Source organism: Melospiza georgiana, chromosome 23 (genome assembly GCF_028018845.1).
Source record: "Melospiza georgiana isolate bMelGeo1 chromosome 23, bMelGeo1.pri, whole genome shotgun sequence".
Classification (NCBI taxonomy): Eukaryota; Metazoa; Chordata; class Aves; order Passeriformes; family Passerellidae; genus Melospiza; species Melospiza georgiana.
In genome coordinates this window covers 5,897,610-5,912,474 of record NC_080452.1, presented here as the reverse complement: position 1 = coordinate 5,912,474, position 14,865 = coordinate 5,897,610, and the positions used below count along the sequence as shown (strand labels likewise).

The 14,865-nt window shown below is 50.8% G+C and overlaps 1 protein-coding gene across 1 annotated transcript in view; it reads right to left on the bottom strand.

The window, feature by feature from the left end:
* The window catches only part of SLC6A17 (solute carrier family 6 member 17), a 34,388-nt gene continuing 19,523 nt past the window's right edge, over positions 1 to 14,865 (bottom strand). The window contains exons 5-12 of the mRNA XM_058039825.1: positions 14,599 to 14,780; positions 13,072 to 13,182; positions 11,164 to 11,405; positions 10,695 to 10,887; positions 9,251 to 9,443; positions 8,778 to 8,937; positions 7,412 to 7,574; positions 1 to 5,325 (exon numbers count right to left, since the gene is read on the bottom strand). Coding sequence (XP_057895808.1) covers positions 4,957 to 5,325; positions 7,412 to 7,574; positions 8,778 to 8,937; positions 9,251 to 9,443; positions 10,695 to 10,887; positions 11,164 to 11,405; positions 13,072 to 13,182; positions 14,599 to 14,780 — 1,613 coding nt within the window. The 3' untranslated portion in view covers positions 1 to 4,956. The remainder of the gene's footprint in view (positions 5,326 to 7,411; positions 7,575 to 8,777; positions 8,938 to 9,250; positions 9,444 to 10,694; positions 10,888 to 11,163; positions 11,406 to 13,071; positions 13,183 to 14,598; positions 14,781 to 14,865) is intronic.

Here is a 14,865-nt window from a genome sequence, read left to right as displayed (position 1 = left end):
TTTGGTAAGAAGAAACTTTTAATCAGACTCTGATACAGCTCTTACAGGGTTTCTCCCGGCGGCCGAGGAGCCGGGGCAGCGCTGCCCGGCCCCGCCCGGCACAGGGGGAACTACTGCGGAACCGGGGCCGGGGACGCGCCTCAGAGCTCTGTGCTTCACCTGTACACCAGGGTTTCGCTAGGGTTGTGCTTGTCCCACGCATCCCGCGTGTCCCCGGGGCTGTGCCATGTCCCCCCCCGGCCACCAAGGCCACCCGGCCCTCTCCTGCCACGCTCGGGAAGGGGGGGACCATTGGAAGGCAGTGGGAGCTGCTCCTGGGAGGAGCTGGGGATTAATGTGACCTGTCAGGGGCTGGGCAGGAGCTGAGAGGTGAGGAAGGGGCTGGTTTGGAGGGGCTGAGCCGTGGGACACCCTGGGGACCAGCTCCACAGGCCCTCTGCCTTGTACTGGGGTCCCTGCAGCAGAGAGCAGTGCTGGGGCACAGAGCATCCCAAATCCTGCCCTACAGCCCGGGGGACAGAGCATCCCAAATCCTGCCCTACAGGCTGGGGCACAAAACATCCCAAATCCTGCCCCACAGTGGGGAGCAGAACATCCCAAATCCTGCCCCACAGGCTGAGGATCACTGCATCCCAAATCCTGCCCCACAGGCTGGGGCACAAAACATCCCAAATCCTGCCCTACAGCCTGGGGAGCAGAGCATCCCAAATCCTGCCCTACAGCCTGGGGCACAAAACATCCCAAATCCTGCCCCACAGGCTGAGGATCACTGCATCCCAAATCCTGCCCCACAGGCTGGGGGGCAGAGCATCCCAAATCCTGCCCCACAGGCTGGGGAGCAGAACATCCCAAATCCTGCCCCACAGGCTGGGGCACAAAGCATCCCAAATCCTGCCCTACAGGCTGAGGATCACTGCATCCCGAATCCAGCCCCACAGGCTGGGGCACAGAGCATCCCAAATCCTGCCCTATAGGCTGGGGCACAAAACATCCCAAATCCTGCCCTACAGGCTGAGGATCACTGCATCCCAAATCCTGCCCTACAGGCTGGGGCACAGAGCATCCCAAATCCTGCCCCACAGGCTGAGGAACACTGCATCCCAAATCCTGCCCCGCAGGCTGGGGCACAGAGCATCCCAAATCCTGCCCTACAGGCTGAGGATCACTGCATCCCAAATCCTGCCCCACAGGCTGGGGGGCAGAGCATCCCAAATCCAGCCCCACAGGCTGGGGCACAAAGCATCCCAAATCCTGCCCCACAGGCTGGGGCACAGAACATCCCAAATACAGCCCCACAGGCTGGACCTGCACCTCCAGCAGAGGCCGGTGCTAGGAGCAGAGCATCCCAAATCCAGCCCCACAGGCTGGGGCACAGAGCATCCCAAATCCAGCCCCACAGGCTGGGGAGCAGAACATCCCAAATCCAGCCCCACAGGCTGGGGCACAGAGCATCCCAAATCCAGCCCCACAGGCTGGGGCACAGAGCATCCCAAATCCAGCCCCACAGGTTGGACCTGCAGAGCATCCCAAATCCAGCCCAACAGGTTGGACCTGCAGCTCCAGCAGCACAATGTCGTAGTTTTTCCAGCTCCCAAGGGCCAGAGTTGCCTTTTCCAGTTTGTTTTTCCAGTTTGACTCCAGGCCGTGCCCCTCCAGCAATTTCCTTTGTGCTTTCTCCAGAAGCCCCAGAGAGGGAGCAGGGTTTGGAGCCCTCCTGCCCTACCCAGCAGCAGGGACCCCACACTGCTCTGAGCAGCAGGATCTGGGCTGGGAACCCACCCAGGAGCTGATGTGGGGGGACAGGGACATGGGCAGAGGATCCCCCCCTCTTTGTCCCACTGCCTGAAGGAAAAGAAAACAGAAAAGTGCCTGTGCTCACAACTAGCAGCTATTCCCTGTGCCTCTGTGCAGAAAAAGAGGAAAAGTGATTTCTAGGGCTAAAAGCCACCGGGGGTCGGCCCAATCCGCAGCCTGGCACCCCGAGGAGGTTGTGTGGAGGGAGAACCTGCCCTGGCAAGCAGGAGAAACCCCCAAAAGTGAGCAAGTCCAGGCCAGAAGTGAATCCTAAAGGCAGCCACGCACACGGACACGCACACCCCACGGACGAACACGCACACCCAACACGGAGCTCCTAAACCTAACACACACACACTCACACCCACCCCAAAACCCCGTGTCTAACACCGAGCAAATGCCACGACAAAACACGAGTATTTCCACAGGTAAAAGGAAAGGGGGCGTCCCTCCTCCTCCTCCTCCTCTCTGCTGGATGCCCAGGGTGCCCCAGGCTGGGGGGAGAAGGGGACGTGCACCCAGCACACACAAGAAATAAAAAGGTAAAAATATGCCCTGCTCTAGAATGAGAATTGATCTGTACAGCACTGGGAATGAAAATAGGTCATGGGCCACTTTGGAATACGATTTTGTCATTTAACAGCATTTACAGTGACATTTACAGAATAAATATACAATAGAAATAGAGAATCTCTAGGTTATTATTCCATCTCCTCTCTCTGTATATATTTTATATATATATATAATATAGCTTCTTTGTTACCTTCTCAATGACTCTGCCTCTTATTGATGCTGCAAGAAGGGAGGAAAGCGAGCTCCTCCCTGGCTGGTTTGGGAACAGGGGTGGGGGAGAGGGAGGGCTGGATCCTTCCCCTGGGGTTCAAGGAGCATCCTGCCATGGGGGCACATGGGGCTGAGTGTTCTGGAGCACATGGGGCTGAGTGTTGTGGCTATGGAGGTGTTCCTGCTCCATTAACTCCATGGGAGCTACGGTGGGAATCCAGCCCCCGGGCTCAGGGGTGATGGGGAGGTGATGCTGGGCATGGATTTGACTCATCCTCTGTTCTGCTGGTCAGTGAGGATGGATTCCACAAGAAATGTTGCCTAATGATGGGGAAATGCCACTAGATTTGAGGTTCTCCCTTCCAGAGATGATGCCATGGGGACATTTCTGTGTCCCTCTTGCATGGGCAGAGGAAGGAGAAAGAGATGGGAGGGGATGAGGAAGGGGGAACTTCTGGAGGAACGTGGCTGATCCTGACTCACAGATCTTGGAACCATCACTGAGTTGCTTTGGTTCATTCCACTCCTCCATCTTCCCCCCAGAAAAACAGTTAATGAAGGGCTTGAGCTAATTGTCCTGGAAGAGTCTCCAGGTCACCAGCCAAGCCCACGGAGAAGGCTGTGAATGAAGGATCACACCCACTGTGGGAACCTGATGGCCCCAGGGATGCTGAAATTAAGTTAGAGGTGTGGTGAATGGACCAGCAGCTTCCTGCCTTCACCTCCAGCCAAGAGGAGAACCAAGGTGAAAGAAAAGCAATGCACAGGGAAAGCAGAGGGGATAAGGGCTCATGAACCAGCACCCACAAACGTGGCCTTCAGAGCAGCCTCAAAGATCTTCATGCACAACCCAAGTCCAGCAGGGCACAGGGTGAGGCATTCCCCAGCCCTTGGAGGCAGCAGAGGGCAGACTGTGCTGCTTCTGTGTCCCCAAGGAAAAGGGGACAATGCCAGGCTATCCTGACACCCTTGGCAGAAGTGCTTGGTTACAGGTGGGACTCAGGGAAATGACCCTCAGGACTCAGAGCTAGAAGATCCCACCCTTTCCAAACAGCCTGGGGAGAAACAACATAAGGGTCACATCATGGATCACATCCAAAACCATGGATGGGCACGATAGAGGCCCCTGGACTTCACAAGGGCTCCCCAGGCTGGATCCAGAGCTGCTGGGGACCTGGCACTGGCTCCCAGGAGCTGCTGTGGTCCCCAAGAGCTGCTCACCCCCATCCAAAGGCTGCTGAGCTCCTGTGGGTGTGACAGGAGGCAGTGACAAACCCAGGCTCGGAGGGGACACGAGGAGAAATGAGGAGGCACATCCAGAGAGAGCCAGAGCCCAGCTCACCTTGGCAAGGAGGGAAGTCAGGGGTGGTTTCCTGAGAGCTAAACCAGGAGTGTGGTAGGACTGGATGTCCCACAGCTCCTCTGCTTGTCCCTCTAAAGGGACATCTAAAGAGAGGAGTGAGAGGAGATGGTCACCATGCCAGGGATTTTGGTTCAGCAGAGCATCCAACACGTCAGGAGAGCACTCCTGACCCCCATCACATCACACCAACCCCATCCAGACCCCACACAGGCTCACAGCCCCAAACCACTGCCACTTCTGGGGTCCTCCTGACACTCAGCACCATCCAACCCATGGAGCATCCCAGCTACTCCATCCCATGGCTGTGACATCTCCCAGCCACCGTCCCTGTGCTGGTGGCAACAAAGATTCCAGGGATTCACCCTGCCCTGTCTCACACGCCCCAACATCTCAGCCAGCCCCACGCTGCTCCCTGCCAACCCTGGTCAGAATTTGGGGGGTTATTTGGGTGTGTCCACAGCTATAAAAACCTACAGGAGATACAACAACAACAACGATGGTGACAACAACAGCACCTTCTTGTGCTATGAACATCGATGATTAATTGTGCTCGTTGGAATAAGGCCATGACTCCTCCCGGCTAAAGGACAACAGACAGGGAGGGAAGAGCTCTGGGTGACAGGGGGAAGTGTGATTGGCTTCCCACCTGCTGCCAGGTCCTTGTTCCAACCATCAGCTGCTTAGAAAAGAGAGATTCTTTGCTTCGGATTTGAGCTGCACGAGAACAACTCTTGGAAAGGTATTGCAGCATCTCTTGCTCCTCTTCCTTTCCCTGGAGGTGAGTCCAGGGCTCCTGCCTTTCCACCGAGGGCTGCCAGAGGAGTCCTGCCCCTCCTGCCATCCCTTCTTCCCCGACGTCACCTCAGAAATGGCTGCTTTGCTTAACGATTTTAACAGGGGGGTTTCTTCTTCGTCTTAGTCACTAATTCATCTTCGCCCTTGATAATTAATTTTCCCGTCGCCTGGACAGCCAGGAGCGCCCTCCTCTCCTGGTGGGGGTGGCGGGCAGGCCACCATCACAGCTCAGACTCGGGGGTGCTGGCCAGCAGGTACCCGCTGCCGTAGCGTCCGTTGGGCGCCGCGCTCATCTCCAGCGGGGAGCTGCTGCCGGGGCCCAGGTAGGAGCGGTGCGTGGGCATGGGCGACGGCGTCTCGCTGGGCACCTTGCTCAGGATGAAGCGCGTCTCGTCGTTGTCCTCCAGGTTGGAGATGTCCTTCATCATCCGGCCCTTCTTGTAGGTGACGGAGAGGGCGTTGGAGCCGTCCGACACCAGGTGGAACTGGCGGAGGATGAAGACCAGGGGCAGGGGGAGGGAGGCCAGGATAATCAGGGAGATGAGGATGGCCATGGCCCACGTTGGGTAGAACAGGAACTTTTCAGCGGCCTGGAAGAGACAGATATCAATGTTTCAGGGCTGCTGCAGCGGTGATGCCCACCATGTGTCACAGATATCTTTTATGAAAAATCCTTTCCTAAGGATTTTTCTCCTGAGAAGCTGAGTTCAGGATTCTGGATGGTTATCTGCTGCTGTGGAATGCAGCAGGCGGATCTTTGATTAGTCTCATGTAGTTGTTGCTAATTAATGGCCAATCACAGTCAGCTGGCTAGGACTCTCTGTCCGAGCCATACGCCTTTGTTATCATTCTTTCTTTTTCTATTCTGAGCTAGCCGTCTGATGAAATTCTTTCTTCTATTCCTTTAGTATAGTTTTATTATCATATATATAATAAAATATTAAATCAGCCTTCTGAAACATGGAGTCAGATCCTCATCTCTTCCCTCATCCTCAGACCCCTGTGAACACGGTCACACACCAGGTACTTTAAGAGCCTGAATGAGGGATGTGGGACTCCAGGCAGTTCTCCAAAATGCAGTTTATTCCATCCAAGACATCACAGCAGTCCAGGGTCATGGGTGACAGAGCTGTGCCTACAGCTGTCAGCTCCAGCTGCAGGCAGGCCTGGAGACCCTTAGTTTAGGTTACAATGCACTATGTACTTTTCTTTTGGTTACAATCCATTCTATACTTTGCTGAGCATCTTAATACAGTACAACCAATGTACACCTTAACTATTATCTCTAGCCTATCATAACTACTATAATTACCATATTCATGTTACTGTTCTCCAATCACTCAAAGTTAGTACATTACAGTTTAAGCTAGAAGTTGTTTTTTAGTTTTCTTGCAGTGGAAAATTCTGAGACCTTTTTTCTACTTGCAACATTTGCTGACTTGTTTGCCTGTGCTATCTTTCTGCTTGGTAAAAACATCTTCTTGTTTGGGGTGGGTTTATCCTTTGCTCTAAGCCATAAAAACCCCTTCTAACTAACACACCCTTTGCCTCTTTAGATATCCAGTGAGACTGGCTCAGCAATGAGTTCCTTCTATATCAAAACTTGCTTCCATCTCTATTCCTTCATCAGACTCTACATTTAAAAATCTTTCTGCTAGGCACACATATCTGTGAGACTTTCTTGTCCAACTTTCATCCTTCCCAACAAGGTACGACATCTCTGAAACACCAGACAGCTCCTCCTGCCTCCTGCGAGACCCAGGGACACCACACAAAGGTGGGCTCAGGTCGAAGGGAAGGATCCTCACACAGGCACAGCATGGAGCTGTGGGAGCCAACCAAAATCAACACAAACTTCAGCCCGTGGGCAGAGCTGGCTGGAGATATCTGGGCAGCTTGAGCAAACTGCTCCCAGAGGATGAACAGGGTGGGAATGTCACCCAGCAGGAGAGGAAGGAGGAATGGGCAGAGCTGGGATGAGCAGAGTGCTCTGCAGCTCTGAGCTCCCCCTGATGTGCTGGGGTGTCAGAGCTCAGTGCATTCCTCCGGGTGTCCAGAGCTGCCCAGGACCCCACCAAGGGGCTCAGAGACCCTGGCACACAGCCCAGAGCACCTGGGGATTTGACTGTGACCCCTGGAGCAAATTTCCAGCTTTGTATGAGGACATGAAAGTCACAGAGTTTTGAATAGTATAATAATAAAATGATCACAGGGTGAAAATGTAGATTTTAGGATTTTTGGTATGGGAGTTATGGGGAAAAGATGGAGGAATCTGGGTGTGTCCATCCTTTCTTCTTCTTGTTCCCCATTTTCTGCTGTGATGTTGGCACTTTGGGATTGGTTTAGAGTAGAAGTGCACTGTCTAACATAGGTAATAGGTATTGGGAATTAAGTGTAAATATGTTATACGTAGTTTGTAGTAAAAAAAGACAACACCACCTTGGGGGCGGTCAGAGTGCCTGTGGCTGCCCTGCTGAGCAGACCTTGGCTGGGCAGAAAGAAAATTTTATAGATAAGAATTAATAAACAACCTCAAGATCGAAAAGTGAAGAGCTCTGACTCGTTCTTCGGGCACACTGGCCGAAACAGAGACATCCTGCACATCTCGGGGCAGCAATTAACAACCAGAAACCCAAGACTGGGGCAGGGTGGGGAAGGGGAGGGAGCTGTGCTCACCTCCTCTCTGATCCAGGCGCTGTATCCCGGGGGGCTCACTCCCAGCTGGATGATGCTGGCAGTCATGAGCACGGCCATGCAGATGGGGGACACGTACTTCCAGGCGTAGTAGTAGAACTGGTAGGGCCTGAAACCCAACATTTCCGTCAGCTCCTGCATGAACCTGCCGAGGAAAAACATTGAATTGGGGCATCCTGTTGCAGCTTGAATTGCTGCTGGTGAAGTCCAGGGTAAAGAAGCAAAAAAGGCTTTTGCATAATATCCATTGTCACAGACATCTTTTTACGAAAAATCCTTTCTTAGGATTTTTCCTTCTGAGAAGCTGAGAGGCCTCAGGAACAAAATGTAAACAATGGTTATCTACTGCTGTGGAATGCAACAGGTGGATTCATGATTGGTCTCGTGTAGATATTTAGATTTAGTGACCAGTCACGGCAGAGCTGGCTCTCTCTCTCTGTCCGAGCCAGCTGCTTTTGTTATCATTCTTCTCCATTCCATTCTTAGCTTAGCTAGCCTTCTGAGATGAAACTTCTCCTTCTATTCTTTTTACTATAGTTATAATGTAATATATATATCATAAAATAATAAATCAAACCTTCTGAAATATAGAGTCAAATCCTCATCTCTTCCCTCATCCAAAAACCCCTGCGACCACTGTCACCATCCACAGATGTTTAATTGAGCTGCGCAGTGAGATGTTCTCCTCTCTGACACACACTCCCCCAAGGTCCAGCTCTCTCCCCCAGGGGCCTCCTGGCTGACCTTGGGCTCCAGGCAGTATCAAGGTGAGATCCAATCAGGGAAAAGGGAGGGAGAGCCTCAGGAACACCTCTGTTCAAGCATAGGAACAGGGGAAGGAGCCAATGGGGTGTAACTTAGGAGAAGCCCCTCAAGGGTGTCCCCAACATCCCCCATCTCTGAGCGAGAAACAACCTCCCAGGAGCCCTGATGATGCTCAAGGTAGAGCCTGAAGAACCCAGTTGACCATCACAGCATCCCTCAAGCCTGAAGAACTTGTGGAAAACTTAGGACAAGATTATCTGAGCGATATCCAGAGCTGCCTTTGCTCTGGACAACTTTTGAACAAGGAGAACTATGGGGAACAGCCTCCCCTTCCAGGAGGACCTGGAAACCTCAGAAAAAAGGGTCATCACAAGTAACAGAGCATCACAACCAAGAGGAGATACCCATGAGAAGGGGCTGTGTTACACCAGCGCAGGGCAAGAGGATCAAAGTGAACCAAACTCCTGCCTCTATAATGATCCTTGGAGCATTTTCTCGTGAAGAAAAACCCAAGAGGTGGAAGGAGAGGTTTCTAGTCAGGAGTTACACCCCAGTTATTCCTTTTGCTGCAGGAATTCCTTACTTCTTGGTGCCGTAAATCCAGGCCACAGCGATGTTCTCCAGGATGACCACCACGGTGAGCGGCAGCGTGGCTGAGTAATCGTCAAACATGGTGACAAAATAGTTTCCAGAACGCTGCACAAAGATCAGCCCCACCACGAAGGCGAAGATGCAGCAACCGACTGTGGGGAGCAAACACACCTGGTCAGCAGAGCCTCCTGAGGGATACCAGGACCTCCAGAAGGTCCATTCCCTGCATGGGCCTGGTCAGCAGAGCCTCCTGAGGGACACCAGGACCTCCAGAAGGTCCATTCCCTGCATGGGCCTGGCCAGCAGAGCCTCCTGAAGGACATGAAGACCTCCAGAAGGCCCATTCTCTGCATGGGCATGGCCCAGTTCACCTCCCACCATGTCCACCCTCTTCTGGAGTGACTCCTCAAGGCAATGGGGACCTCCCAGCCCTTCCCAAGGAGGTTGCAGGAGAAGAGGCCTCACCTGTGAACACTTCCTTGCGCACCTTGAAGGTGTCGATGATGGGCGTGGTGATGCCCGACATGGTCCCGATCATGCTCCCCAAGCCCAGGTTGATCAGCATCAGGAAGAACATGACAGACCAGAAGGGCGAGGCTGGGAAGTGGGTCATGGCTTCTGTGAAGGCAATGAAGGCCAGGCCGGTCCCTTGCACCGACTGTTGAGGTGGGGAGAGGACCAAAAGATGAGAAGAAGCTTGTCAGGGACACAGAGTTTGAGCCCCTCTCGGGTTTCCCTCACCAAACCCTCTTAAAGGAAAGAAAATCCCAGCCTGAGTTGGTGATGACCCTGCTTGATTTGTAGTGGACAGATCTTCTCCCACCCCAGTACGACCCCTTTGTGCTGGGTAAAACAACATGGAATTGGATTCTCCATCCCTGGAGGGTCTCTAAAGGTTATTTTTCCAGATTCATGTGCCAGGATTGACACAGGGAGAGGCAATGGGGAGGGTGACCTGTTGCAGACATTTTATGAAAAATTCTTTCCTTATGACTTCTCCTTCTGAGAAGCTGAAAGGCCTCAGGAACAAAATGTAAACAATGGTTATCTGCTGCTGTGGAATGCAACAGGTGCATCTGTGATTGGCCCATGTTGGTTCTTTCTAATTAATGGCCAATCACAGTCAGCTGGCTCAGACAGAGAGTCCAAGACAGAGCCTTTGTTATCATTCCTTCTGATTCTATTCTTAGCTAGCCTTCTGATGAAATCTTTTCTTCTATTCTTTTAGTATTAGTAGTATTATTAATACTATATATTAGTAATAATACTATATATTAGTATACTATATATATACCACATTTTATATATATACTATATATATTATATATATACACATGCACATATATATATTATATAATATATAACATATAATATATAACATATAACATATAATATATCATATATCATATATAATATATCATATATCATATATCATATATCATATATCATATATCATATATCATATATCATATATCATATATCATATATCATATATCATATATATACACCGTACTATATATATACTATATTAGTATACTATATATATATTAGTATACTATATATAATACTAGATATTAATACTATATATATTATTATATATAATATATAGTACTATATATTATATATATAGTACTATAGTATTGCTATAGTAATACTATAGTATTACTATATATTATATATAGTACTATATATAATACTATATATTAATAATAATTAGTAATAATACTAGTAGTATTATTGATACTATTTATTAATATTAGTATTTAGTATTTTTAATGTAATATATATCACAAAATAATAAATCAAGCCTGCTGAAACATGGAGTCAGATCCTCGTCTCTTCCCTCAACCTGAGACCCTGTGAACATGGTCACAGTCCTGCTGGTCCCTCCAGGAGTGCCACCAGGTACCTTGTTGAGCTCATCCTCCAGCAGGCAGGCGTCCAGGCCCAGCTCTTTGAAGTGCCCCTCCTTCACCGTCATGATCACCCTGTACATCTCGTTGTAGTCCTTGGCAGTGAGGTGGGAGAAGTTCACGTGGGGTGGGATGAGGTCGTGGCTCAGCACATTGGTGTTCAGGTAGCCCAAGATCTTCTCAGCGTTTCTAAGGGAGAGCAGAACCCCTCAGCTGATGCAAGGCACCTGAGACACGCCGGATTCACAGCCCAGCTGCAGATTGAGCCCATCTTGGGGCTGGATTTTAGCTTGGAGGAGCTCAATGTCCAACTCCCTGAGCTACAGAGGTGCATCCCTGCAAATCCAGCTCCTGACCATCTGGAATGTGGGTCCACCAAACCCCAGCATCATCCAGCTCCAGACCCACCACAACTGGCAGCATCAAAGACCTGCCTACCCCAAACAGAGAAAAAGCAAATCTTACTCCACCACGCATTTCTCGTTCATGATGTTGGCCTTGAAGCCCAGCACAGCGAACACAACCAGGGTGGCCAGCACGGACGTGAAGAAGTTGATGAAGGAGACGAGGGTGGCATCGAAGTGGCAGTTGTTGTCCTGCTTGTTGTAGCTGGAGAAGGCAATGACCCCCCCAAAACCCAGGCCCAGGGCGAAGAAAACCTGCGTGGCTGCTTCACGCCACACCTGGGGGTCCAGCATCTTGTCCAGCTTGGAGGAAAGACAGAAGAAGGAGTTAGGTGGTCCCACAGCTCATCCCAGAGTGACATTAAAAGGGCTGAGGTGGTTTTGGGCGCAGCTGTGGCTGCTTTGGTGGGGTGGTGGAAGGAAATGATCTCTGAGGCTCCTTCCAACCCAAACCACTCTGTTATTCCATGATCTGCCATACTCAGGTCTGGCTTTACCCAGCAATCACAGATCCTTCTCATTGCGGGAATCCATAAAATCAGAGGGTTTTGGGAAAGCTGCAAAAGGCCTCAGAGACAGCAGAACTGTGATTGGAGCTAAGTAGTAGCCATGAGATTGGTCAGCAGAAAAATTACTTAAAAAGTAGAAAAGCAAGGACAGATAGAACAATCGTCTGTGTATTAACGCTTGTCCAGAATAACTCCCTAAGCTGCAGAAAAGTTTATCTAGCAAGATATTAGGAAGTTTGAAGCTTAATAATGGAGCTCTGTGCATTGTGTTTTAAGGCTTACAAGCAGGTATTGTATTCAAAATCAGCAAGCATTGTTTTAACCAAAGGTACGTGTGCTTATAGTGATTGGATAGAACTACTGTCAATATAGAATATATACCATACAGATATAAATACTGTCAATGTGCTTTTGCTTTGTGTGATTGGGCAAAAAACTTATAAAGTGAATTATAACATTGAGTTCTTTGTCTGCTACTGGGGATGTGAACTGATGGCATCTTCCCATTGTCATAACCATGTAATGAGACTGATGCTGAAAAATAAAACAGCTCAAGGCAGTTCCACAGCAGTCCTGTCCCATTTATGATTTGTACACAGACCCCAGTTGGTGATACTCCTCATTCACAGAGAGGGAAACTGAGGCACGGAGAGGTCAGGACACACACCACAAACCATATAAAACAATGACGTACTAGCAAACCAATCAGCATCATAATTGCCATCTTAACCACCATGTCCATCATCCTCCTTCCTATCTCCCCTGTAATCCTTACCATTGTCTAAGAAACTTAGGATTACCTAAACTGAAGGCCTTCAAAGCCTTAAACAAGAGTTAAACCCTCTTAGTTTCTGCTGTGGTCCCCCCCAGCCATGTTCTCCCTCTCCCAGGAGCCAGAGCTGCAGCCTGGAGACCTCCCAGCATCATTCATCAAGGAACCATAATTAATGTCTTCTAACAGCCTCGCTGGCTGAGCTGATTCATCTACATCTCTGCCTAATTAATTAATTAGCTGCTTAATTAATAAGTGCATACCACCAGCAGAGGTTTTTCTGCCAGCCAGCATCTCTCCATTAAATCTTTGTATTTATACATTCTCTTGGGCACCTCTGTGCCCCCCAGAAATATACTGGGGGCACAGAGGTGCCCAAGGGAATGTATATAGAAATATATTAAAATACTGATATTTCAAATATTGATATTTGAAAATTTTAATAGAAGCAATAAATATAATGTTGCATCTGGGTAGCTGAGGATGGAGTCTGTGAGGCTCGTGGCTGTCCTGGCCACATCCTGAATTTTGGGAGCCACTCCACACCCTGATGATCTATCAGAATCCCCAAGTTTGGGGCTGGTACTTTGATTTTCGGGATGGGGAGGAAAATAAGGGGAATAATAAGAGAATAAGGGAAAATAGGGCATGACCAGCCAGGAGGGAAAGTAGAACTTGGAACTCTCACCTTGGGTGTGAACATGTGCATGATCCCATCCACTGCCCCACGCAGCAGCAGCCCCCGCACCAAGAAGCAAACAAGCACCAGGTATGGGAAGAGGGAGCTGAAGTACATCACCTGGAGCAGGAGGGATGAACACACACACAGCCTCAATTCCTGCCCCTGGGCCCAGCCACCCTCCCACCCAGCACTGGGACAGCTCACAGGGGGGAGAAGGGAGCGTTTCCCTCCCCAGGATGGGGCTGGATCCCCAGGGATGAACTGTGGGACCCCTCGGGCAGGATGGTGCAGGTGGTTGGGCAGTGGCCAGGCTGAAAGGGACCTGGGGGCACTGATGGGATGCAGCTGGACATGAGCCAGCAGAGTGCCCTGGTGGCCAAGGAGGCCAATGGCTCCTGGCCTGGATCAGGAATGGTGTGGCCAGCAGGAGCAGGCAGGGATTCTTCACCTGTTGTTCCAGATTGCAATGCAAGATGTTTTCCATTACCATCTGTATGGCAGATTTTCCTTTGTCAAGTGGGCAGTTTTCCTTCTCTCTCTCTGAGTGATCACAATCACTCCTCCCTCGGGAGGGGACATCTGCTGATAACAGCTATTGAATGTCCCTGCATGGCTGATAAGAACTACAGCATCCCATTGGGAGATGTGAGCCCAGAGGGAGGAGCCAAGCATTCCTACCCAGATAGAATCTGGAGATTCTGCAACACCAGCACAGCTTCTGCACTGGATTGCCCAGAGGAACAGCAGCTGCCTCTTCTTCCCCTGGATCTTCAGAGGCAGAGACTGCACCTTTCTCCAGGATCCCTGCTCCAGCAGAACCAGCCCTGACACTGCAGGAGGGCTGAGCCACAATTCCAATGGGACTGCTGCCCACACCCTGACCCACAGGGTGTCAGGCTGGGCTCTGACTCTGTCAGTGTTGTTTATCCTGGAGAAGAGGAGGCTCAGGGGTGACCCCATCACTCTCTACAGCTCCCTGACAGGAGAGTGCAGCCAGTGGGTGTCAGGCTCTGCTTCCAGGACAAGACAAGAGGACACAGCCTCAAGCTGCACCAAAGGAGCTTTAGGTGGGATTTGGGAAGAAGATCTTCACAGAACAAGTGAATGGGCATCACAGGGGGCTGGCCAGGGAGCTGCTGGATCACCATCCCTGGAGGTGTTTAATGAAAGGCTGGATGTGGCTCTCAGTGCCATGGTCTGGCTGACAGGGTGGTGTTGGGCCACAGGTTGGACTTGATGTCCTCAAAGGCCTTTTCCAACCTAACTGATTCTGTGAAGTGCTGGAGCTCAGGGGGATTCTCTGTGCTGGTGACCAAGGCCTTGCTGCACGTGTCAGTTGGATTAAACCTCTTCCCTAAACCCTCTTCTGATCTTATTCTGGATCCCTCCAGAGGTGACCCCAGCTTTTGGGGGGGTGTGACCATCCCAGGGGACACAGCATTCCCCTGGAAATGGGACACAGGACAGTGTGTCCAGCACGTTCCTGCTCCCAGGACAGAGCCCAGCCAGGCTCAGGTGGCCACCAACACCCACCTTCCCCGAGGACTGGATGCCTTTGATCATGGCCAAGCCAACAAGGCTCCAGGCCACCAGCAGACACAGGGTCATCTTCCAGTTGAGCCCCCCGCTCTCAGAGATGGAGTTGGAGATGTCCAGGGTCTCCCGGTACCAGAAGTAGGTGGTGGCTGAGCTCCTCTCACATTCTGGCTCCACAACTGCAGGAGAGAGGCAGGAGAGCATGAGGGGAGAGGCATCCACTGTCTCCTGGGCTGGTCAAATGTCAGAGACCTGTCACAGACA